This window comes from Talpa occidentalis, unplaced genomic scaffold, assembly GCF_014898055.3.
Source record: "Talpa occidentalis isolate TD23 unplaced genomic scaffold, MPIMG_talOcc4v2.1 talOcc4.16, whole genome shotgun sequence".
Taxonomy (NCBI): domain Eukaryota; kingdom Metazoa; phylum Chordata; class Mammalia; order Eulipotyphla; family Talpidae; genus Talpa; species Talpa occidentalis.
The window spans coordinates 12,692,032-12,718,298 of NW_023601653.1; the positions used below are offsets into that span (position 1 = coordinate 12,692,032).

The 26,267-nt window shown below is 37.3% G+C and overlaps 1 protein-coding gene across 1 annotated transcript in view; it reads left to right on the forward strand.

The window, feature by feature from the left end:
• The window catches only part of PMCH (pro-melanin concentrating hormone), a 34,871-nt gene continuing 8,604 nt past the window's right edge, over positions 1–26,267 (forward strand). The window contains exon 1 of the mRNA XM_037515179.1: positions 1–73. Within this exon, the coding sequence (XP_037371076.1) occupies positions 1–73 (73 nt within the window). The remainder of the gene's footprint in view (positions 74–26,267) is intronic.

Below are 26,267 nucleotides of genomic sequence, written 5' to 3' on the forward strand. Positions count from 1 at the left end.
ATGGACTTTGAACAAAAACTGAGGTCTGGACCTGATGTGGGAAAGAATGGGTCGAGAACATCCAGGTGTCCAGGTAAGTGAGACATTCTGAGAGAGGTTGGGGTAGAAGAAAGTTAGAGACAGAATGACACACCAAGGTTTTGGGGTTTTTTTTTAAAGATTTATTTATACATCCAAGAACCGGGGTACAGGCCAGATGTGTGGGAGGGCGAGAGGATTCACCAGAGACAGAGCAGGGAACAGAACAGGCAGACTGACTGAAATACTCTGCTGAGGGGAGCAGCGGGCAAGACAGGAGAGGTCTGCTGTGCCATGTGGATATCTCCGCAGTCGACAGGGATCAAACCCGCACTGCAGAGGCTGCGGACAGCTTCACAGAGCAGCACTCAACCGCCTGTGCCACCAGGGAGCCCCGATACTCCAAGGTTTTTACTAGAGTTGTTTTCATGAAAGATAAACTTTCTGTCTATGAAAGGGGATGTGTATGCATGCATGTGTGTTCTCAAGTTGAACTAGAAAGGGCACTGTTGAAAAGTTTAAAGTAAAAGACAAGATTAGACATTTAAGGCAGGTCAGAAATAACTGATTAATCTATAGATTTGCATTGGGAATACATGAGCCAAAAACATGATGTCCCGCATCAAGGGAGAGTGCTGGTTCTTATGGGGAACACTGAATAGACACCCAGAATAGTAGCATCTCAAATGGTCTAACTAGTTTGCTCATCATCTTTCTAGGAAAACTTGAAGAGAAAGCAGGGGGAGCTGTGCCTGCGCCCATAGTCAGTGACCCATGTGAGAACAGACTAAGAGGCAGAAGGTGACAACGTGCTGCAGGTACTGACCACCATCTTAGCCCAGGAAAGCTGCTCCCGGAAGCCGAGGGCGAGGCCATGGCCCACAGTCACTGCAGCCAAGGAGTAAAGAGTAGATGAGCGATAGTCATCTCTCTTTGGTTAGAAGTCTGTTGTCTGTTTGCTTGTTTTCTATCAGAAAGCAAATAGTCAGCTGGTGACCTAAATCTAGTCATATACCACTTATATCCATCTCACAGAAACTACTTCGTTAGGACAGGAAACAGATGAAGAAAACATAATTGTGGAATGCCATGGAAAAGTCTTTTATCTAGCAGTGAAGAGACCTGGGTTCTAATCCCTGTTACATCAGTTATGGCCCTAATGGCATTTCAGATAGGACATTTTGTCTGTGTATCTTCTGGAAGTCTGCCATGCAGGGACAGCAAGAGAGGGTGGGAAAAGGTGGAAAGATGATCTGCAAGTTTCCTTCCAGGGAAAATAGTCTATGATTCCAGTTAGCATATAAAATAATTGAAGAAGTCTGTAAGGCTATATATCAAAACATTACTGGAGGCTGTCCTGAGGGGACAGAATTATGGCAGGGGCAGAGAGACAAAAGAAAACAATTGGAGAACACTTTCAGTGGGGAAAAAATGGAAAGGCAGAAGGGATTTTTAAATGAAATATTAAACAAGAAAATTTCCAGTTAGCATATAAAATAATAAAGTTTGGAAGGCCATATATCAAAACATTAGTAGTAGTCAGAGTCTCAGCACAAAGCAGGAGAGAAGGGACTTGGGAGAGCCAACAGTGTGTTATTTTATTTCCCCACCCTTGGAAAAGCCCATGACAAAGACCCTCAAGGCCACTCTGTTCCATCCATCTCCTATTTGTCCTCTGGGGTCCAGTGCTCCAGGCCTAGAGAGGGGAAAAAGAAAAAGGCTGTTGGAAGGTTTTGCTGGAAACCTGTCTGCAGCCTCCTATGAAACATGCCATCTGATTTCCTGCCACAATGTGGAGAAAGCTGAGTTTATCATTTAGCCCACACTGATAGAGCTACCATCCTTGGCAATGTCAGCGTCATCACCATGGCTTCTTATGATACCCCAGCTCTCCTCTTTGTCACTATCTGCTTCAGCATCTACAAGTCCTTCATTCAAACTGTACAGAAGTCAAAAGAAGGCCACATAATCAAATTCTTTTCAGAAGTTTCCACAATTATGAGAGTGACCCTGTCAACTAGGTCCCAAAACTCATCATATGTCTATTTCTGTTGGAAGATCTGACTGTTTTCATGTGGCTGATGACCTATCTTGGTACAGTTCCAATGGAATTGCCCTTCTGGTCTTTGCCAAACTGTATGATTCCAGTGTTCCAATAAAAAGTGCATACCCCAGATTGATTACTACATTGCATCATGGGGATCAGACCAAGTCAGCTGTTAAAGGACCCAAGCAAAACTGTCCAGCATTCCAAAGAAAAAAGCAGAATAAGGACAGAGAAATTAAAAAAAAAAAAAATCCAGGTTACTAAATCCCCATTCTAGAATTATGACACTGTGCTTGCACCATGAAGGAATATGCTCACTGTCTACTTTCAAATATTCTTAGTCACAGGTTTTCTTACTTTTCCCCTCTTTATTCTCAGTATCAAGTTTTGGAACGTGGTAGGTTGACAGGGAATTGCTATCTTTGAAACTAAAAGAATAAGGAAACTGATTAGTAGGTTCTGGTTAGACTCTCTGAAGGGTTTGTCTATACCTTGAAAAGGTAAAGGGTAAAGGTAATGAAATATAATTAATATAAAACACATCTCGCCAATTCTTCCAATACTCAAGTACTGATGTCAGACCAATTTCCCAGCAAAGTTTTGTTCTTATTTAAGAACTTATGATTGTTCTACAAGGCAATTATTTGGGCTTCAGAGTAGGGTAATGGCCATCGAGCTCACTTTTGCACACCCCTTCTGTTTTCATTCTCCTCTGGTCCCATCTCCCTGTCCTATAACACAAACAGTTGCTCCTCTTATCTCTCTTGGTTTCCCTCACTGGTCGAAATAACTCTTAATTCCAGAAATAACTCATAGATGATACTGATAATCCCTGACTCCTAAAATACCATCTAATAAATGAAATTGGAAACAGCATTGGCTGACTGAGGTGACCCCTCTCCCTTCCTGCTTCCTCTTAAGAAATGAAAATCACTGCCATTTGAGAAGGTGGTTTCTGTCTTAGTTCCTCTGGACATGAATTCTCTGTCTACCTTAAGCTTAACAGACATCTGTTTTCTTATGAAATGAAAGGTATAATTTTATGTCAAAATTATACACAAAGTCATATTTGTGCCTGCCTCTGGACAGGCTAATGGTTCACTGAAGGTTATCTGTGTTGGTATATATTAAAAAGTCATTATAGTGAGGTAGTGTGGTGACTCACAACTTCAAAAAAAAAGGCCTACATATTATTAGTAAAGAAGAATTTCTGATGCTTTGTCCCTGATAAAAGAAAAATACCTAATAAGTGAGGTTTATACTCTGCTATGTTTTAAAACCACTTTAAAATTGGTGTGAACAACTATCCTGATGAGCTTCAAAAGTGGGCTTATTACCTTCTGATATCAAAACTCACTTAATAGGGTTAGTGCCTCAGTAATGGAATTGAAGTATCTCTCTAGTAACACAAATCTCCAAAGTTTTTTTCAAAAGAGAGAAAAATACCATTAAAAGATGTAAAAAGATAGTGGAGTGAAATTAATAAAATAAGCAAATACCTCATTCACAGTGTCTTTGAGCTAATGATGCTCGTATGCCTAGTTTGAATTTTGCCTTGGAAGCCCAAAGGTTGAGAATAAATAAAGGAGACAAGGTTAGTTTTCTGATCCACACCAACACTAATTCTGAGTCCAAGATATCATACGTGGTTGATTAAAAGGAGATTGAATATAAGCATATTCATCCTTAAGCTTATCAAGTCCAGAACAACACAATTAAATAAACATTCTGATAAAACTAAAAGGAAAAATATCTTAAGTCCATTGCAGCAGAGCACTGTCCTTATCTAACTTTGTCTTCCTTTTCACAGGGTCACAGAACCCACAGAGGCAAAAACGAATTGGTTTTGTATAACCCTGGCCTTCTCCTAGAGCCTAATTATTTGTTCTCAGAAACTTAAACCACTTTGCTCTACCCGAGCAGGCCAGAAAGTTTTCAGGTAGTACTGAGCCAAAGAGTCTGGTTTGGTTGTATGAGCCAAAACACGAGTCGACCCATTTGAGCTGACTAGACACATAGGCAAAAGAAAATACAGAAATTCATATACTTGTGTGTACGTGTTGGTCTGTGTCATGTTTGTGCAAATGGCCACTGGGGCTGTTAGGGAGTCATGACAGAGTATTTTCTCTGGCTTGTCTTTCCCTTGGCTCATCTTTGCTGTCGAAGGCAGAGCAGCAGTATGAGGTCCTGACTTTAAAGTGCCTACCTCATTTCTTGACAAGGGGAATAGAAATCACCGTGCTCTTTCTTTCTGCAACTGATCACTCTTTCAGAGCTTTCCTATGCCCACTGAAAGCTCCCTGCTTCTAAACCCAAACATGCTTCCAAGATTCTGTGTAAGATTGGAGGTAAAGAGAGAAAGCTAGTTTGCATTTATTAAATAAATGTTTGACTTCCCACTAATGCTGAACTCTCCTAGGCACTATGAAAAATAAAATAAGCAAATAAGAAAGCAAAGCATAACATAAAGTTTTAAAACCTAACTATAAGTTAAGAAACTGTTAATAATTTGATTTTCCCTTCTAAAAGGCACAGTACAAATCTGTCAATATAGACTAAATATGGGTATAATAATAGATATAGACAGATATAGGTGATATATAGATATATGTAACTCTCCCACTATGTAAGAATTTTTTCCACATACCATTTAGAAATTTTTGCACATGTAGGAAAGACCCTGGACAAAATAGTGAAGTGGGTAGCCTTCACCTTAGGGCTTTTTTCCCTATCTCCCGGTAGCTTCTCTGTCCTTTTAGGATCCACCTTGCTCATGATTGCCCTAGATGCCAAGGACTCTCTACTGTGCCCCTGATGTACAGTCCACTTTGGTCCTTGCAAATTCCCTTTCTTTGCAACTCTACTTTCCATCTAGGGTGGATTTTCGGATAGACTAATTTTGCTAGTAGGCAAACGTGGTGTGCTGATTATTTACATTGATTCTGGATTTAGTTAAACTATAGTGTAGAATCCTGACACAAACACATACCAATTGTGTGATCTTGAACACCTTACTTCATCTCATATGTCAGTTTCCTTTCAGGTTAGACTGGATAAGGGGGAATGGAGGCTCATGTCGTAGTTCATCCCATCTACGAAGCCTCCTATTTTCAGTCTCACCATGATCTTAACTGCACCCAGGAAAAAGAGAATACTCTCAATTCTGCTTGTTACCCACCATGGATTGTAAGATATAACTCAATTTTAGAGTGTTAAAATGTGGAGGGAAATTGCATCTTAAAAGTGATCAAATATAATAATACCAACTTCATAAGATTATTCTAAGTTTTAAATATGAAAAGCAATATAGTGCTCAGCATAATGCCAGACACAAATTAAGCACTTGAATGTTAGCTAATATTATTGTGTTACTCCTGCCCAATAATATACTTTAACAATGAATTTATAAACACAATGTCTTAAAATACAATACAAAGAGACAATGGGGGCAGAATATGGGGGCTTAGAGCCAATGGCAACATCACTTGCAGGTGGCTTAGACATTCAATGACCTCATTCAGGTTACACACCCTGAAAGTTATTTGTGGGATAGCTCCTGCTCAAAACCTCGTGACACAAATCTGGGATCAGAACTTTTATCACAGTTTAGACAGATGTACCCCTACATTCAACAATCAAACTTTTCAAGGTTTTTCATAACCCACTGAAGTTTAAAACCAACCTTGTTGCGCCACAAAAAAAGTTACTTTCCTGGTTTGCTAGCTTTGTGACACCCTTTAAAACTGAAAGTTTCTTCAAAGCATCTATGGTTATTTATCCTAGTATTCTGATTTCTGACATTTGATGTGTTAAGTTAAAGAAATGCACAGAGACAAAACAGGGGAGGAAGCACCTTTTCACTACCAGAAAACATAGCTATTTTTCAAATAAGAGACACCATAGTACAAGAATATTTTATCAAGCAATTTGAAGGACATAAATGCCTCATACTTAGAAATCTAATCTTGTCACCTTTATATTAAATTAAACATAGATAATCTCAAGATGATACTTATCCAGAAGTCGGATATGATGCACGTAACAAATGTAATACCCATAGAATGTGCTGTAAAGCATCGTTCCTTCATAGGTCTTCAGTTTAGTCTACAGCTTGATAACTTGTTTATGCCAGCATGCCTGTCTGCTAAGTAGTATACTGACAATGTTGATGTGATTGTCTAATGACTTCACTACTAGTGCAACAGTTGACAATATGTTGCCACAATTGCATAACTTCATAAAAGCTTTCATCTTGATCTTGCCAAAAATGTAGACAGTCTATTTATAACCAATCAACAATTTTCAGTGAGTCAGTCCTCTTTGCATTTCTTGCATGAATAGTATGCTATGATCTAAAGTGGTTGATGAAAAGTCAGTAGCCTTCCTATACACAAACAATAAATCTGAAGAAGAAGAAATTAAAAAAACCATCCCTTTTATTATCGAAACAAAAAAAATCAAATATTTTGGAATAAATCTAACAAAAGAGTTAAAGCACCTATACAAAGAAAACTATAAAACACTGTTAAAAGAAATAGAAGAAGACACAAAGAAATGGAAAGACATCCCCTGCTCATGCATTGGAAGAATAAACATTATTAAAATGGCCATCCTACCAAAAGCAATATACAGATTCAATGCTATTCCAATCAAAATTTCAATGTCATTCTTCAAAGAAATAGAACAATTATTGATGAAATTCATATGGAATCACAAAAAACCCCGAATAGCCAAAGCTCTCCTGAAAAAAAAAAGAAGGGAATGGAGGCATCACACTCCCAGACTTCAAACTATACTACAAAGCCATAATCATCAAAACTGCATGGTATTGGAACAAGAACAGACATACAGACCAATGGAATCGAATAGAAAATCCAGAAATAAACCCACAGATTTATGGTCAACTAATCTTTGACGAGGGAGCAAAGACTACACATTGGAGCAAAGAAAGTTTGTTCAATAAATGGTGCTGGGAAAACTGGGTCGCTACATGCAAAAGAATGAAGCTTGACCACTACCTCACACCATACACAAAAATCAACTCAAAATGAATTAAAGAACTAGACATAAGACCTGAAACCATAAAATACATAGAAGGAAATATAGGCGAAACACTACGTGATATGCACATCAAAGACATCTTTACAGACACATCACCCAAAGCAGTGATAGTGAAGGCAAAGATAAACAGCTGGGACTACATCAAATTAAAGAGCTTCTGCACAGCAAAAGAGACAATAACAAAAACAAAGAGAAACCCCATCAACTGGGAGAACATTTTTGCACCCAACACTAATGATAAAGGACTGATCACAAAAATCTGCAAAGAGCTGATGAGACTCAACAACAACAAAGAAAATAATACAGTCAAAAATGGGCAGAAGAGCTAAAAAGAAACTTCTCTGAAGAGGAAATGCAAATGGCCAACAGACATATGAAAAAATATTCTACATCGCTTGTAATCAGGGAAATGCAAATCAAAACTACCATGAGATACCATCTTACACCAGTGAGAATGGCACATATTAAAAAAACTAGCAACAACAAATGTTGGCGAGGGTGTGGAGAAAAAGGAACTCTACTGCACTGTTGGTGGGAATGCAAACTGGTCCAACCACTATGGAGAGCTGTGTGGAGATTTCTGGACCTACTAAACATAGAGCTTCCATAGGATCCAGCAATTCCACTCCTAGGTATTTACCCAAAGGACACAGAAACATCAATTCCAAAGAACACATGCACCCCTATGTTTATAGCAGCACTATTTACAATAGCTAAGCTTTGGAAACAGCCCAGATGCCCAAAAATAGATGACTGGATCAAGAAGATGTGGTATATATATACCATGGAATATTACTCAGCATTCAAAAAAGATAAACACATGCAATTTGCAGCAACATGGATGGCGCTGGAAGGGATCATGCTCAGTGAAATAAGCCAGAAAGAAAAAGAAAAATACCGGATGGTCTCACTCATAGCAGGAATCTAGAAAACTTAAATAAGGGACCAGGAAAATGAATAACTATAAGTGAAAATCAAAATCAACAAAAAACTATGAACCAGAGACACTTTTTGGGGGGTAGGGGCGGGAGGGGAGGGATTGGGGTCAGAATGGGGGTTGCAATTGTATGGGGAATATAAAAATAAAATTTATTATTTAAAAAAAAGAAAAATAAATAAAAAAGAAAAAAAACAAAGTGGTTGATGAGATTGACTAAACCTCTTCGTGTACATTAGCCACAGGCAGGTTGGCTAATTACTTTAAATAAGGTGGTCCCTAATATCCACCTGCTCAAGCAAAATTTAGGTATAGCACAAATAGTCATTCCAGTTTTCAACCCCAGGCCAGAATTGTACAAATCCTACACTCAGCACTTCCCTCTGCCATATCACCCATTTCATGTATCCATGTGGAGTATTTATTTACATTCCAGCTTCTCCTATTAACAATAGACTTTCTTGAAGACAGAAGTTGTACCTTATTCATCTTGATGCATTCCTTTATGCATTCTTCTACCTCTTTGCAAAACTTCAATCCTGGTGGAAGCTTAAAATTTGTTAAATTATATGTCTCTAATAGTCTGCAACTCAGTTATACTTCAAAAAAAAAACACTTATTAGTCTATATGCATTCCTGAAATCAAAGGTCTAGAAAGACTCAAGAGTGAAACTACTTCTCTGGTAGAAAAGAGAATATACCAAGAAGAACTGTAATTTGCTGATGCCAAACAGCTTTCATTAACCCAAAGGTTTTTTTCTTGATATGAATTATTAGAATATTAGAAATTCTTCTAAAAGGATTACAAATATAAGGCGTTTTCCAGGACAAGGTGATTCTAGGAATACTATTCAGAACACCTTCTAGATCATCTCTCCTCTAAGTAGATAGCTATGTCCTCAAAAAAAAACTATGGAGCAGTCTGCTCCCTGCTGGCAAAACTCAAGTTAATCAGTTGAATTAGAGAAATACCCTACAAGTTGAAACTGGGATCAAGGAACTGGAAGGGACTTCAGGGATCATGTAGCCATTCTAATCAACACACTCATTTTACAAATGAGGAATGCAAGCACAGACTAACTATATGGCTTGACCAAGATCGGGAAATTTATCAGAGGCAGAAACACGGAGAACCCAGGGATCTGAATATAAAAATATTTTAAATGTAGTGAAATTTTAATCTAGATTTCAACATGACACAGAAAGATATTAATTTACCTCCAGGACATAGTAGATATGGAAAAAAAATGATACATACTGCAGAGTTTGTTTGATTCACAGAATAACATGCTAATGTTATTCTGTTACAACATACCAATGTGTTCAAGGAGACACATCCTCAAATATCACACTATTTGTGCTGACCCTTCTCTAAAACATGTCTTGGTTTCCTCTTATCTCCAGTGCCATGGCCTTTGTTCAGGCTTCTATCATCTTCTATCACCTTTCTTGGGTCACTGCAGCAGGGTCTAAATTGCTCTCCCTGCTCTAGCCTCTCAAACATTCCAACCCAATTTTTCTCTGCCATAATGTTAGCCAACAAAAGCCTGACTCTTTACATCATCCCTTACCTTAAAACAGTCATAAAATCCAAATGCAATGGGGCTTTCACACCTGCTGCAAACCATAGCCCGTGACATCTGATAATACCCACCCTGGATTTGCCACCTTTTTCTGCACACCTACCTTCCTACCTTAGCACAGGACATTCCAACCTGGAAAGATCTGTCACCCTCACCCCTCAGTCCATGTTAACACTCTTCTCCACCTGTAAATTCTCCTGGCCAGGTCATAGGCCACCTTCCTAGTGAATTTTCCCCTGATTGTTCCATACAGATTAGTCACTTCATCTTAACAATTGTTTGGTTTAAAGGGAAAAAAAGAGACCACCGGAAGGTGTTAAAAAAGAGGGTAAATCAGATTTACCACTTGGAAAGTTATTAAGGTTGCCCGGGTAGTGACATCAGCTACGGTGAATAATGAATATGGAGAGAAGTATGGACACAAGATCTTGTGATTGATTAGATGAGAGGAATGAAGAGATGGGGGGATATCAGTAATGATGCCAAGGTTTCTAGCATGAGCAATTGGGTAATGTATCATGTTATTTACTGAAATAAAGAACCCTGGATCTGGCAGTTGCGTTTATGTTTAGTATAATTTGTTTTGTGGTTGGTGGGAGGAGGGGACAGATAACAATTTTAGTTTTAACTGCTGAAGTTGATGTGACTGTTGATACCCAAGTAGAGTTACTATTATATGGGAGTTAGTGGCCAAATCTAGATTTGAGATCAGATTCCAGATGGTAATGGCAATTCTAAATGAGAGACATTGAATCTGCCTGGGGAGTAGTCATGAGGTGAGCAAAGGAAAGGGTCTGGGACTTGTCTTCCTACTGCCTTTCTTTTTCTTCTTTCTTCCAAGTCAAACTGTTTAAAGGGGTTAAATATACCTCCTGACTTTACTTTCATACTACTGTTCTGACCTTATTCCTCCTACTATTTGGCTGTTCTTCCTATTCCATGAAAATTATTGTTCAATGGCTACAAAAACTTCTATTTGTCAAAATCAGTCATTTTTTCCATTCCCCACTCTTCATAGCTTCTTTGAAGCATGAGACTGCCAGTCATTACCATTATTAAAACTCTTGTTTTGACTCCTATCATTCTGCCATATTCTGAGTCTCTTCTTTGCTCTCTGCTCTTTTTTCTGTCTCTTTTACTGTCTTCTCTCTACCTTTTGCCACCTTAGTGTGAGCGCATCCTACCAAATGTTCAGAGTCAAAACTTTCATATTCCAAGTTATTAAAGAATCTTACACTCTTATAGTTGCACTGTCAACTGTAATCATTATTGCATCATTATTAGTTCAGAAAATAGTTCTAGGAAATATCCAAATTTTGGAAAATAGACTAGATGGACTTATATTCTAAGAAACAGACTTGCTTTCTAGACATAAGGAAGAGAAAGACTTAGTTAGATATTTATGTTATTAAACATAATATGTAAAACAATGTTTTAACAAAAATACAAAAGACTTCAAGTTACAACAAATACCATTAACAACAGTTCATTGGCCTGTGATTCATATCAGATTTCATGTGAATTAGTTCAAAATTCAGGATAATATGATTCCATGTAATGACAGAAATAATCACTTAAAAGAATGATATAAAGGTTTGATATAAACCAATTGTAATCACTGACTATATTCCCTATCAAGATAACCAGTCAGTTTTATAAGAATAAAGATACTCTGGGGGAATATTTATGCTGTTTGTTAACTGGATTCTTGTCTGTTGAATCACTCCTATTATAGGGCAAATAGAAGTCCCTACGTAAACAAGAAAATGTGTAATTTATTAAATCTCGGTATCTCTGTATGCTCTGAGGCCCCAAATCTTTCTAAAATCCTTTAAGAATGTATGTTTCAGAATTCCTTGTCTCTCCAGGCTGTCTCCCACATCTGCAAAATCTAAGATTTGACCTCATTTATCTCCACAGTATTTGATAAGTGAACAACTGTAAATGATATAAGATACTCTATCAAGTATTGTTTAGAAATCGAAGTTTTCCAAATTATTTCAGAATGAATTTTTGTATTTGTTTTTATTTTAAGATGTTTTAGTCTAAGATGTTGATTACCAAATGGTCCATAAGATCTTTGAGAACAATTTTTTTTGGTCTATATTGTATACCCCATTCTGGAATATATTCTTCTGTGCCAGACATAATGAATCCACTCAAGAAATAGTTATTAAATTGAATTCTTATCCCTGGAATAAATAAATGGTATCCAAGTAGGATAGGGTCTAAATTATTGGGCTCTCTTTGAAGTGGAAAATTTGTTTCAGAAGTCAACTAGGTAAAGAACCACATTTGTTCTCCTGGGATGACTTTTGAAATGAAAGCTGACCACGAGGGAGATCACTATGACAGACCTTAGCCCTGTTGGATTTAATCACCTATGAAAGATCTTTCCCTGTTGTGCATGTCAGGAGGCTTATAAATTGGATGCAGGCGACTCAACTGCTTTCAAAAGTCAGCTCTCTCTGAAGGAATTGGAAAGAATGGTTTCATAATTCCTATAGTAAGAGGAGCTGCCACAGTAAAATAGCAGCAATTGGGGTTAGGTAGGCCCCCTTTTCCATGCTGATTCCCCAGTATTTTTGTTTCTTGGTTTTGTTAAAATAAGATCCAAGTTATGGTTTCATAATTTCCCCATCATTGGTCCTGAAATGAAGTTACTACAGTCCTCAAACTGGAAGGTCTCCACTAGCTGCATAGCAAACCTTTGTCCAAGATTCAAACCAAACTGAATGTTTGAGGGTTTGGGTTGTTTTGAGTTTTCTAAATTTCAAGCTTAAATTTTCATGAACCTTATTGCACTTCCTGATCTTTTCTGGGAGAGAGAGTGGAAAAACTGACTTCTTCAGTGCCAGTGTTAGAAGCAGTCCTCCAACTGCTATAACTAACTGCATGGAGAGAAGATAGGCCTACATAGGAAGAGTAACACGGTCAATTCTGGAACTATTTTCTAAAATTCTTTCTGACAGCTTCTTTTACATTCTATTCTCCTAATACCTACCACTTAATTAAAACATGTAGTGGCACAACTAGAGGCAATATTCCTAAAAACCATAGCATAATAAAAAAGAACAAGCCAGCAATTTTAGTTCAGCAATAAAATAGCTATTACCTATTGTAATAATAACTAAGTATTAAGCATGGCAATCTCCTCAATGCCTTCTTAGGGAAAAAAAAAATTGGATACAAGGAAGAGGAATACCCATATTTAAGTCTTTGGATTTGCAAGATTCTTGAATTCTACATGGGGACATGTAGAATAGAGTGGAATTGAATGAAGAAAAGAAGTTACATGAGAAATAAAAGAAGTAGGAGAAACATGACTTCATTGCAGAGCCATTTGGTGTGATGAAGACAATGCAGGCTTTGAATCAGATAGACAGGCATTCTCAGAATGCCTGAAGTCTATTCCTGGCTTGGGTGAATGCCAATTCAGATCCCAATTCTATCAATGAGATCTTCAGAGGTCCATATTGATGGTCATGTCAAGAGGGAGTTTCAATGAAAACTAACCCACTAAAATCAAGAATGAAAAGGTAAACTATGATCACAGTATCACTAGCACTGTCTCATTTTTCATCACTGTGAAGGGTAAGTTACTTACACAGAAATCCACACTGTGGCTAAACACAAAGTCAAATGTATCGAAAGCTGTTGGTATGAGCTTTTGCTTAAAATAGAAACGCTATACTGACCTAGTTACAGTCTCTCTTATAGGAAATGTAAAGGGAATCATATGCAAGCAAGCCAAATTTTGAATGGGGTGCTCCACAAACTATGCTGAACACTCTTACCTTGGAAGTACTTCTCCCAATAGAATCCCCATAACTAAACATAGCCGGACATTTTTCTAAAGAACTTAACTAAGGCAAGACTGGCACATTAAATTCAAATTCCTATCTCCTTCCCACTACCAATATTTGAAGATGAAATATACCTTTATTCAAATCTCTGTAAATATTTTCTTGAGCAGTACTAACTATAACTACTCTCTGAAAAAGAGCATACTCAAACAACACAGAACATAGGGAAATCATCAGATGTGGGGAGTTCTAGGGTCATGACAAAAGGGAAACTGTTAGTCACAGACAAAACAGGAATGTTGAAAATCAAGGAAGTAGATCAAATTATGGGTGAAGGGGGAGAGCAGTCTCAATTTGGAGCTGTAGAATCAGCGAAAATCAGTAACAGGATAACCAAGGATAAAACATTCTATGTGAGTTTATAAATTGCCTTTTTGAAAGCTATTCCTCCATTAAAGGACATTCCCCATATAAATTCCAATATAATTGAAGCAGTAGAAGTGAATTGTTTTGTTCTTAGCCCATTACTTTTCTATAAAACTGCTCAATATGCAAATTCAGAACACAAACATGAAGTGTTTCTACTTCTTATCATCCTATTTCCCAGAAATAACACTGTTGATACTTTAATGTATAATCTTTGAGATATACACACACACATATATACATATACACACAAATGAAAATGTTTAGTGTTTTTAAAAGGTAACCTAAAATGGCTTTGTAGCTTTCTTTCTCTAAGTATTAAAATTATCTTTCCATATACAGAAATATATACCTACATCATCCTTAGTGACCACATAGTATTTCTATGTCAATTCCTTGTTTATGGTCATTTAAACTTTCTAATTTAAAAAAAATTGTATAAACATTCAGAGACGAATTAGTGCCTATCCTTCACAAACTCTTCCAAAAAATTGAGAAGGAAGGGACAATACCAAACACGTTCTATGAAGCCAATATTACACTAATACCAAAACCGAATAAGGACAACACAAAAAAGGAAAACTATAGGCCAATCTCCCTAATGAACACTGACGCAAAAATCCTCAATAAAATTTTAGCTATCAGAATCCAACAATGTATCCATAAGATAATTCACCACGACCAAGTTGGATTCATTCCAGGGGCACAAGGATGGTTTAACATCCGAAAATCAATCAACGTTATCCAACACATCAACAAAAAGAAATATAAAAACCATATGATAATATCAATAGATGCTGAGAAAGCTTTCGACAAAGTGCAACACCCATTCATGATAAAAGCCCTTGAAATTCTTGGGATACAAGGAACATACCTCAACATCATAAAGGCCATCTGTGACAAGCCAACAGCCAGTATCATTCTCAATGGTGAAAAGCTGAAAGCAATTCCATTAAGATCTGGAACAAGACAAGGATGTCCACTCTCACCACTGCTTTTCAATATAATACTGGAAGTCCTAGCCAGAGCAATAAGACAAGAGAAAGACATCCAAGGAATCCAAATAGGAAAAGAAGAAGTCAAACTATCACTATTTGCAGATGATATGATAATATACATAGAGAACCCCAAAATCTCCACAGAAAAACTAATTCAACTCATCAATCAATTCAGTAAAGTGGCAGGATACAAAATCAACACGCAAAAGTCAGTAGCCTTCCTATACACAAACAATAAATACGAAGAAGAAGAAATCAAAAAAACCATCCCTTTTATTATTGAAACAAAAAAAATCAAATATTTGGGAATAAATCTAACAAAAGAGGTAAAGGACCTATACAAAGAAAACTATAAAACACTGTTAAAAGAAATAGAAGAAGACACAAAGAAATGGAAAGACATCCCCTGCTCATGGATTGGAAGAATAAACATTATTAAATGGCCATCCTACCAAAAGCAATATACAGATTCAATGCTATTCCAATCAAAATCTCAATGGCATTCTTCAAAGAAATAGAACAATTATTGATGAAATTCATATGGAATCACAAAAAACCCCGAATAGCCAAAGCTCTCCTGAAAAAAAAAAAGAAGGAAATGGAGGCATCACACTCCCAGACTTCAAACTATACTACAAAGCCATAATCATCAAAACTGCATGGTATTGGAACAAGAACAGACATACAGACCAATGGAATCGAATAGAAAATCCAGAAATAAACCCACAGATTTATGGTCAACTAATCTTTGACAAAGGAGCAAAGACTATGCATTGGAGCAAAGAAAGTTTGTTCAATAAATGGTGCTGGGAAAACTGGGTCGCTACATGCAAAAGAATGAAGCTTGACCACTACCTCACACCATACACAAAAATCAACTCAAAATGGATTAAAGAACTAGACATAAGACCTGAAACCATAAAATACATAGAAGGAAATATAGGTGAAACACTACAGGATTTGCACATCAAAGACATCTTTACAGACACATCACCCAAAGCAGTGATAGTGAAGGCAAAGATAAACAGCTGGGACTACATCAAATTAAAGAGCTTCTGCACAGCAAAAGAGACAATAACAAAAACAAAGAGAAACCCCACCAACTGGGAGAACATTTTTGCACCCAACACTAATGATAAAGGACTGATCACAAAAATCTGCAAAGAGCTGATGAGACTCAGCAACAACAAAGAAAATAATCCAGTCAAAAAATGGGCAGAAGAGCTAAAAAGAAACTTCTCTGAAGAGGAAATGCAAATGGCCAACAGACATATGAAAAAATGTTCAACATCACTTGTAATCAGGGAAATGCAAATCAAAACTACCATGAGATACCATCTCACACCAGTGAGAATGGCACATATTAAAAAAACTAGCAACAACAAATGTTGGCGAGGGTCTGGAGAAAAAGGAACTCTTCTGCACTGTTGGTGGGAGTGCAAACTGGTCCAACCACTATGGAGAGCTGTGTGGAGATTTCTGGACCTACTAAACATAGAGCTTCCATAGGATCCAGCAATTCCACTCCTAGGTATTTACCCAAAGGACACAGAAACATCAATTCCAAAGAGCACCTGCACCCCTATGTTTATAGCAGCACTGTTTACAATAGCTAAGCTTTGGAAACAACCCAAATGCCCAAAAATAGATGACTGGATCAAGAAGATGTGGTACATATACACCATGGAATATGATTCAGCATTCAAAAAAGATAAACACATGCAATTTGCAGCAACATGGATGGCGCTGGAAGGGATCATGCTCAGCAAAATAAGCCAAAAAGAAAAAGAAAAATACCGGATGGTCTCACTCATATCAGGAATCTAGAAAACTTAAATAAGGGACCAGGAAAATGAATATAAGAAAGTGAAAATCAAAATCAACAAAAAACTATGAACCAGAGACACTTTTTGGGGGGTGGGGGGTGGGAGGGGAAGGATTGGGGTCAGAATGGGGTGTTTGCAATTGTATGTGGGAATATAAAAATAAAAATTATTATTTAAAAAAAATAAAAAAAAATTGTATATATCCCTGGCATATTTTTTTGATTATTGCCTTAGAAAAAATTTCTAGAGGCATAATTACTTGGTAAAAAATACATATTTTGGTAAAGATATTTTAGTACAGATTTTTAAATTACCTCCTAGAAAGGTTATATAAAGATATACTTCCAGTAGCAGCATATGAAAGTCATTATTTACCGATATCTTACAGTTGTATGCTTTTTATTATTATTCAAAATCATTGCCAACCTAATAGGAAAACTATAAGAACTTACTGGTGTTTAACTTGTATTTTTTATTAATGGAATGGCATGGTGTTTTCAGTTTTGCCATACAGAAATCAGACTTGAATACTCACAAGTTACAAATATATTCTTTACAGTATATCTTTGGGGCTATATATATGTCTTTTCTGGCCATAAGAGTACCTAACCACCTTCTTGTGTATTTTCCAGTCCTTATACATTTGGTTTTTCATAATTTAAAATATTTACTTACAGCTGGGCTGCATTTTCCTATAAATACTAACAGATTTCTAACTTTTTCCCCCAAAATGGTTAGTCCATTTTCTCAATACCAGTCGTTGAATAATAAAACAATGTTTCCTCACTGATTCGAATGCATTCTTTGGCTTACAATAAATTCTAATCAAATATTTGGGTATATTTCTGAGTAGTCTATTAAATTTATTTATCCATCTATACCTGGTTCTGTATATACCATACTATTCTATTATAGTTTTCATAAAAAATAATATTTATTATCTGGAGGTAAGGCTGTACTCATAACTCTTTTCCTCAAAGGTATAGGTTTTCTCAGATGATCACACATTTTTTAAAATTATTATTTTTAATTAAATTATTAAATTTAATTAAAATTAATTAAAACTATGTTAAGGTTTTCAATATTCTTGAAATAATATTGTTATATCTTCTCACTTGATTTACTCATTGACTCTTAAACTTCTCAGTAAAATTTTTGTTTCTTGTTTAATTCCTTTTAAAGTTGATTAGTCTTTCAAATCTCTTAAAAGTTTTTTCCCCAAGTATTCTATGGGTACAATATATATTCTATGTGCAACACCACACTGATAAAGAAAAGGTAGTCATGGAGCAGGCTACATAATGCAATGCTGCTGAAGAGCAAGATCTTGGCCCTTTTATTGACACACATAATTGGTTGTAAGCGGGAGGAGCAAAAGGAGATTAAGGGGAAGGAGATTAAAGAAAGGGGAAGGGTGTAGAAGATTAGGGATTACGAGTCTGCCCTCCAGGCACTTCTTGTCTACTTGATGACACACCCCAATCCCCAGCCATGGTTCTAATCTTATCAACAAGGCATTCCACTGATCAGCTTCTGGGGTCCCTTGTCATACATCAGTCCTCGGCCCCCTGGGCGTTCCCAGTCATAACTCGTGATGTATGTATAATGCATTGGGAGTATGTGTTATGCATTGGTCCTCAGCCCCCCGGGCATTCCGGACATACCTTGTGATGCATAACCTTCCCAGTGTGATCCAGCTTTGTGCTCTTGTTTGATTTGAAGGGCTGAAGGGTTGGGCTCCTGTTCCTAACTGGCTGGCCATTTTGACCTTGTTTAGGTGACAAAATGGCAGCTGAATAGGCTGCCTAGGAGTAGTAGACCCACATACTCTCTGACATATGTATACCCACATATGTATACTCTCTGACAAATGGGATCTTGTTTTCTGTGGAGCTATTTCCAGTCTGTAGATGTGTCAGGGGTCCGCAAGACTACTTTAAAAACTCAATAATTCACTAGAAGCTCTCAAGATACTCAGAAGTTGGGTGTCCCCTGGTGGCGCAGGCAGTTGAGCACAGCACTGTGAAGCTGTCCTGGCTGCAGCCTCTGCAGTGTGGGTTCAATCCCCGCCAGCCAAGAGAATCCCACATGGCGGGGCAGACCTCTCCTGCCTCACCAACTGCTCCCGTCAGCAGTGTATTTCAGTCAGTCTGCCTATTCTGTTCCCCGCTCTGTCTCTGGTGAATCCTCTCACCCTCCCATGCATTTGGCCTGTACCCCGGTTCTTGTATGCATAAATAAATAAATAAATCTTCAAAAAAAAAAAGATACTCAGAAGTTGTTTATCCATCTATATCTGAATACAACCTCAGGGGTTGTTGTACCCATGGTTATGATTTATTACAGTGAAAGAACTGAGATTAAAAATAACAAAAGAAAAAAGTGTATGGGACACAGTCCAGAGGAAACCAGACTCACACCTTCAGATGTCCTCTCCGAGGACATATGTCATTCCTCCAGTAACAATGTGTAAATACATAATGCAATGAGTTGTCAATCAGAGGAGTGCTCCCAAGCTAGAAGATCCTGAGGTTTTATTGGGGGCCATTTATGTAGGTATACAGCACTTCCATGACAGATCTCATCACTCAAACTCCAAATCCCAGAAAGAAAACAGCTGTTCACCCTAAATCACGTTGTTAGCATAAACTATCTGCACAAACTGGTACAACATGGCTCAAGGCCTCAGCATGAAAAAACATTCTTATTAGACAGAATATTCCAAGAGCTCAACTCCCAGGAGCCAGCCAAAGGCCAGTCCTGAAAAATGGGCCTTTCTTGGGAACATGCTGGAATTGAGCAACCCAGGCCTGCTGAGTTAACTCTTTCTTGTATAATAGGAAGACTAATGATTTTGTATATTGACGTTGGCCCAGCTATCATGAACTTATTTGTTTCTAATTCATTTTTGTTGACTTTTGTAGTCTTCTAGCTAGATATTCATATTACCTGTGAACAGTGACAATTTGTCTCCTCCATTCTGGTGAATACCAGAATATGTTGTTTCTTGTTATTAATATACTTGCTAGAATTTTCACAAAATAATGAATAATACTGATAACAATATGTTTCCAATCTTGGTTCTTGACAATATTGGAAACATTTGAATGTTAACTATTATAATGGTATTGGTTTCTAAAAAAAAATCTTCTTTTCATGTTTTCCAATTTATTGAGTATATTTTTTCCATGAATAGTTGTAGAATTTAATCAAAATGCTTTTGGGGCATCAGTCAAGATAATAGTACTTAAACAACTCATGGAAATAAATTATGAGGTAAGAATTTTATATCCAACAAAATAGTTCTTCAATGATAAAGGGTATCATAGATTAATAAATAATACATAAAAATTCAGGGAATATTGTTCCTAGAGCACTTACTGAGGAACTTATCTAAGAAACAAGCTTCCTACAATCAAAATAATTAGAGAGACATCAACACAACTATAGTAAAGAACATTAAATATATAATTACTTGAAAAACTAATAGTAAATGAATGCTGAAAGGACAGAAATCAGCAAGCAATAGTTACTTGCTTAGATAATAGTCAACTCTTAGATACCTACAAAACACAGGATGAGCATATACAGGAAAGTAATCACATTAGTAGTAGAAGGACCAGTATAATAATATCATGATTGTTAGATTGTTGTTACTTAAGGTGAAATAAATGAGTAATTATGAGGTAGTCTAATAGCAGGTACTAGGATTTTCATGGTGGGTAGAGAAGATATATTACACAAAAGAGATTAAGTTAAAAATCTAGATAGTTGAATCTGAACTGAAAGGATCAGTATGATTCATCAGATATGTTATTTAATATACTGTTATTTAATATACTGTTCTATGTGCCAAAGAGCTTTAGGCAGAAATGATCAATACTGGAACAATGAGATTCTCTGCTACTCACCTGGGTCACTGACTTACAATTCTTGCTTCAAAACTTCTTGAGGAAACGACAAATTCCAGGTCTGGAAAAAGAAATGCAGGACCTAGAACATCATATCTTGTTAGATAGCAAGAAAACTATCAAAGATTCAAGAACAAATGTAAAGAAAGCTCCCATTGGCCAAAGGTGGAACACTCTGAGATTCAAGTTGGGTAAGAATTGCAATTGAGGGTCTCCCTGGTGGCGCAGCGGTTGAGCGCTGGGTTGTGAAGCTGCCCGCAGCCTCTGCAGCGCTGGTTCAATCCCCGGCCACCGGGTGAGGGTCCCACATGGCGCGCAGACCTCTACTGCTGCCTGCTGCTCCCTCAGCAGTGTGTTTCATCAGTCTGTCTGTTCTGCTCCCTGTTCTGGCTCTGGTGAATTCTCTCACCCTCCCATGCTTCTGACTGTACCCAGTGCTTGTATAAATAAATAAATAAATAAATCTTAAAAAAAAATTGCAATTGACTGTAAAACAGCAAATATGTTTAAATTTATCCTTTCTTACTGATACTTAAAGAAAGTAAATGATCACTTTTGAAGATGAGAGGGAAACAATTCATTATTTTGAATACAGCAAATAGAGGAGAATCCTTTATTCTGCATTCTTATACGCACTGCACAACTGGATTATACAATATTAGATAAGGGAAGTATCACTTATGAAAGTATACTAAATAATAAATGATAAGGGCCACCCCTGGTGGCGCAGTGGTTGAGCGCTGGGCTGCGAAGCTGCCTGCAGCCTCTGCAGCACCGGTTCAATCCCTGGCCACCAGCAAGGGTCCCATATAGCTCAACAGACCTCGCCTATCTCACCTGCTGCTCCCCTCCATAGTGTATTTCAGTTAGTCTGCCTGTTCTGTTCCCTGCTCTGTCTCTGGTGAATTCTCTCATCCACCCACGCTTCTGACCTATATCCCGGTTCTTGTATGCATGAATAAATAAATCTTAAAAAAAAAAGTTTTTAAAAAAAAGCTGTTTCTTTACCTGGGTGTTGATATTTTATTTAAAATAACTCATTAAGCTGTATGTTTTGGGGCTTTTGCCTGTATTGAGATCTTATTTTACAATAAAATGGCAAAAAAACCACTTCACTACATATTTGATATTTGCATCGTATTTTATTGGTCAAATATGAAATGCTTTATTATAAAGTGCTTTATAATAAAGTACTTGGAGAATGCTGCTGTCATGTTTTAAAATGAGGAAACAACTATATAAAGGAGTAACTCTGACTTGCATGATGATGTACTTAATAAAATGGCATAAATTTTTCATGCTGGTGTGACAGTCTGAATTAATAAGCCACATGATGAATTTTTACTAAAGGAGGACAGGACCATATGATTCATTTTAATAAGATTCATTGAGTGCCTACTATGTGCTTGATTTTTCTTTCCTGAATGAATGATATTTTGGACCACAGGAAATAGACGACTAGCGAGGGCCAAATAAAGTTTATCAAAATCATTTATCTTAAGCCATTTTTCCTTTGTAAAAGTACAAAATGTATTTGTATAGTTTTCCTTATACCTACAGTTAAGTCACATTCATGAAAGCTGATTCACGAGCAATTTCACAACTTAAAAGTTTTTCCACCTGTCTACCATTCAATAGTAATAGTTATAGACAAGTGGCAAGACTGTAAACTACCAATACAATATCCATGCAACTAATTTCCTCACTAACAGAATTTCAGTGCTCTTTGAGGGCCCTAGTGAATGTAGTTAAAAATTATTTCCTGGTTTCCCTTGCAATGGGGGTAATTATGTAAGGCAGGTAGGCAGATACACCTTGTGGGGCTTTGAATAGACATGTACCCTTTTGCCACTGCCCCCAACCCCCACCCCCACCTCCTTCCAGCCAGGAGTACAGATGTACTGACCACAGTTGCAGCAACTAGCATGGTGACCCTGGGTATGTTATCCAGTAAACAGTGAGGGCAAGATGAAAGAACCTAGTTCTGGAAACATCATGGAACCACCACACTAGCCCTAATCTGATTATTCTGGAGTCCGGTTTACACAGGAAAACTAAATCTCCCAATTTACTTCAGTGTCTCTATTACATATCTTTGTAACTGAGCTAATTATTAAGCAAAACAATAATCTCTTTGATCATTATCAGCATAATTAATGACAGTCCAGCAATAAAAACCAGACATACATACACCACTTTAGAGAACTCTAAGTTGCAAAAAGCAACAAAAAAGAATATAACTGTCATTGGTAAAAATGACACTTCTTACCCCTTTCCACATTAAAAAAAAAGAGTTGCTAGAACTTAGCCTAATAATCAAGATTTGATGATTTGAAGGGAAAATAAAATTAAAATACACAAAGGTATAGCGTCCATCATCATGGTTTGTCTTCTAGAACTGTCTGTGGAATACCACTGGCAACAGCAGCAGCAGGAGAAAAAACATTTATTAGACATCTGTATAACTGCAAATATTACAGAGGTAAGAACTGTTTGAATAAATGTGACAGCATGATTTCTGTTTCTTCGGAACATTCATATATGCAAGTCACAACATACAAAGAGCTTCAAAGACGTGATGATTGCCATCAACAAGAAAAACATACTTTTGGGCAACTACCCGGACACATCATTTCTTTCCATCATTGGCAAGACCTTGGCTAGAATTCTTTTGGATCAGCTACTGCTCAATGATGGCAACTGTGTACTCCCAGAATAACTGTGGCTTTAAACCACAGGGCAACTGACATAATCTTTGCTCTATGTCAGAAGTAAGAAAAATGCATAAAAACAGCCTGAATATTGCTAAATTCATTGACAGCACTGAAACTTTTTATGTTGTCCATAAACCTCAACTATAAATTACTATGGAGTTTTTGTGCCTGTAGTCTGTAAGGACCTATGAAGCAAGTGGGATTGTACATATTAGCTAATTAATCAACAGCCATTTAAATAGTTACTACATACCCAGCACTATGTAGATTATAGTTATTTGTACAATTGTCTATATAATTACTCTCTCCTATAGAATATAAACTTCAGACAGAAAAGTCTATCTTTACTCACCAGTGCCTCACATAGTATCTGCTACATATTAGTAGAAGTGCAATAACCATTAGTTGAATGAATATACAAGAGAATTACAAGACATAATCCTGATATTTGCCCACTGGGTAGTCAAAACATAAAATAATATTTTACTATCTAGCTTAATTTTCAGTTTCCACTGCCTAGTAGTGCTGGCCTATAAAATTTTGGCAATGATGAAAATGCCCTATGTATGCAATATCCAATATCACAGCCACTAGCCTTATATGGCAACTGAGCACCTGGAATGTGGCTAGTGACCCACACTACATTAGCTTATCCTCCTTTTATCCTACACAGCCTGATTTTATTAAAATTTCCATTAAGGATAAAGGACTGATCACAAAAATCTGCAAAGAGCTGATGAGACTCAGCAACAACAAAGAAAATAATCCAGTCAAAAAATGGGCAGAAGAGCTAAAAAGAAACTTCTCTGAAGAGGAAATGCAAATGGCCAACAGACATATGAAAAAATGTTCAACATCACTTGTAATCAGGGAAATGCAAATCAAAACTACCATGAGATACCATCTCACACCAATGAGAATGGCACATATTAAAAAAACTAGCAACAACAAATGTTGGCGAGGATGTGGAGAAAAAGGAACTCTTGTGCACTGATGGTGGGAGTGCAAACTGGTCCAACCACTATGGAGAGCTGTGTGGAGATTTCTGGACCTACTAAACATAGAGCTTCCATATGATCCAGCAATTCCACTCCTAGGTATTTACCCAAAGGACACAGAAACATCAATTCCAAAGAGCACCTGCACTCCTATGTTTATAGCAGCACTGTTTACAATAGCTAAGCTTTGGAAACAGCCCAAATGCCCAAAAATAGATGACTGGATCAAGAAGATGTGGTGCATATACACCATGGAATATGACTCAGCATTCAAAAAAGATAAACACATGCAATTTGCAGCAACATGGATGGCACTGGAAGGGATCATGCTCAGCGAAATAAGCCAAAAAGAAAAAGAAAAATACCGGATGGTCTCACTCATAGCAGGAATCTAGAAAACTTAAATAAGGGACCAGGAAAATGAATATAAGAAAGTGAAAATCAAAATCAACAAAAAACTATGAACCAAAGACACTTTTTGGGGGGTGGGGGGCGGGAGGGGAAGGATTGGGGTCAGAATGGGGCGTTTGCAATTGTATGGGGGAATATAAAAATAAAATTTAATATTTAAAAAAAAAAAAAAATTTCCATTAAGAATTTCTCAGTTTGAAGTACAGAATGTGGAATCCTAATTTATGCTTTTCCATTAAAATACCACCCCCAACAAACACAACCACTAAATACACAATTTTTTAGAAATCTAGAAACACGGTGCCATGACTTTATTTTTTTTTACCTCTGCTGGCTTATGTAGGTATTGAGACTTGTATTTGCAGTTGCTGAATAAGCAGGATGGGTGAGGGGAGGGACATGGAGGGGTCCAATAACTTGTGCAGATATGTTGGGAATGGAAGTGAAGTGTCTGTGATGTGTCTGTTTTGGCACTGCAAATATCCCTACAATCCAAGACTCCAGATCAGAGACTGCAGTCTGTGCACTGTCAATGCACTTCAGAGGTCAGCACCAGAAGGTCTACAGCACCTTCTTTACTGGGGACCTGGTTTGTGGAGCTGGGGACCAGCTCCTCTGTTTCCTCTCATTCAAGAGTATGTATCTCCACACAGTTTCTGCTGTGCCCTCTAGACTGCCTGACTTTGCCAGTAGTCCTGCCCTCTCTGTTCCTTGCTACCCCATCCTGTTCAATGAAGTGTGACTGCCTCTGAGTCTCCTCTGTGCAGGCTGTTGGGATCTGCAGAGAGGGGTATTTCAGTTTCATCCCAAACCACAGGACTCTTGGCATAGTGTCCCTCTGGCTAATTGTTAGATTTCCTTCTTGGGTGCAATAAACCTCCTCTAGCACCATTTTGTGACACTCTCACTGTGTGATGCTGTTTCAAGCCTCTGCATGTATGATATGTTTTAAGATCCCATTAGTTAAAGCAAGTAACCTACACAAGATCAGAGTTAAGGAGTTAGCAGGTCACCTTGCCCACAATGAGTAGCCAAAGTTACATGGCAAAGATACAGGTAGCAATGGATAATTGTGGCCAGAGTTCAGCAGCTATGCCAGCCCTTGATAAAATTAATGAATGTAAGAAACAAGTATTTTCCAAAAAAGGATGTTAACGTATTACAAATGCTGTAAAAACTCAGAAAAGGGAATTTGGTTATAACAGAAAGAGAAAACTGCAAGAACAGGCCTTGAAGGATATTTTAGATTTAGATGACTCAACAGATACAAAGAGAGAATTTTAAGAGCAGAAAAAAACATGAACAAAATTATGAGAGCAGAAAAGATCACCATCCATACACAGTATGAAAAGGCTGACATGCAATACCAAGATCAAGATGCTTCCATCCAACTCTCTCCCACAAACAGAAGAAAATGAAGTAGAACAAATGAATTTCATATTCATCCTACATAGTGGAAACCACTATATTTCCAAATATTTTGAGTCTAGAGTTCTCAATGTGATAATCAGAAATGTCTGCAAACTGAAGA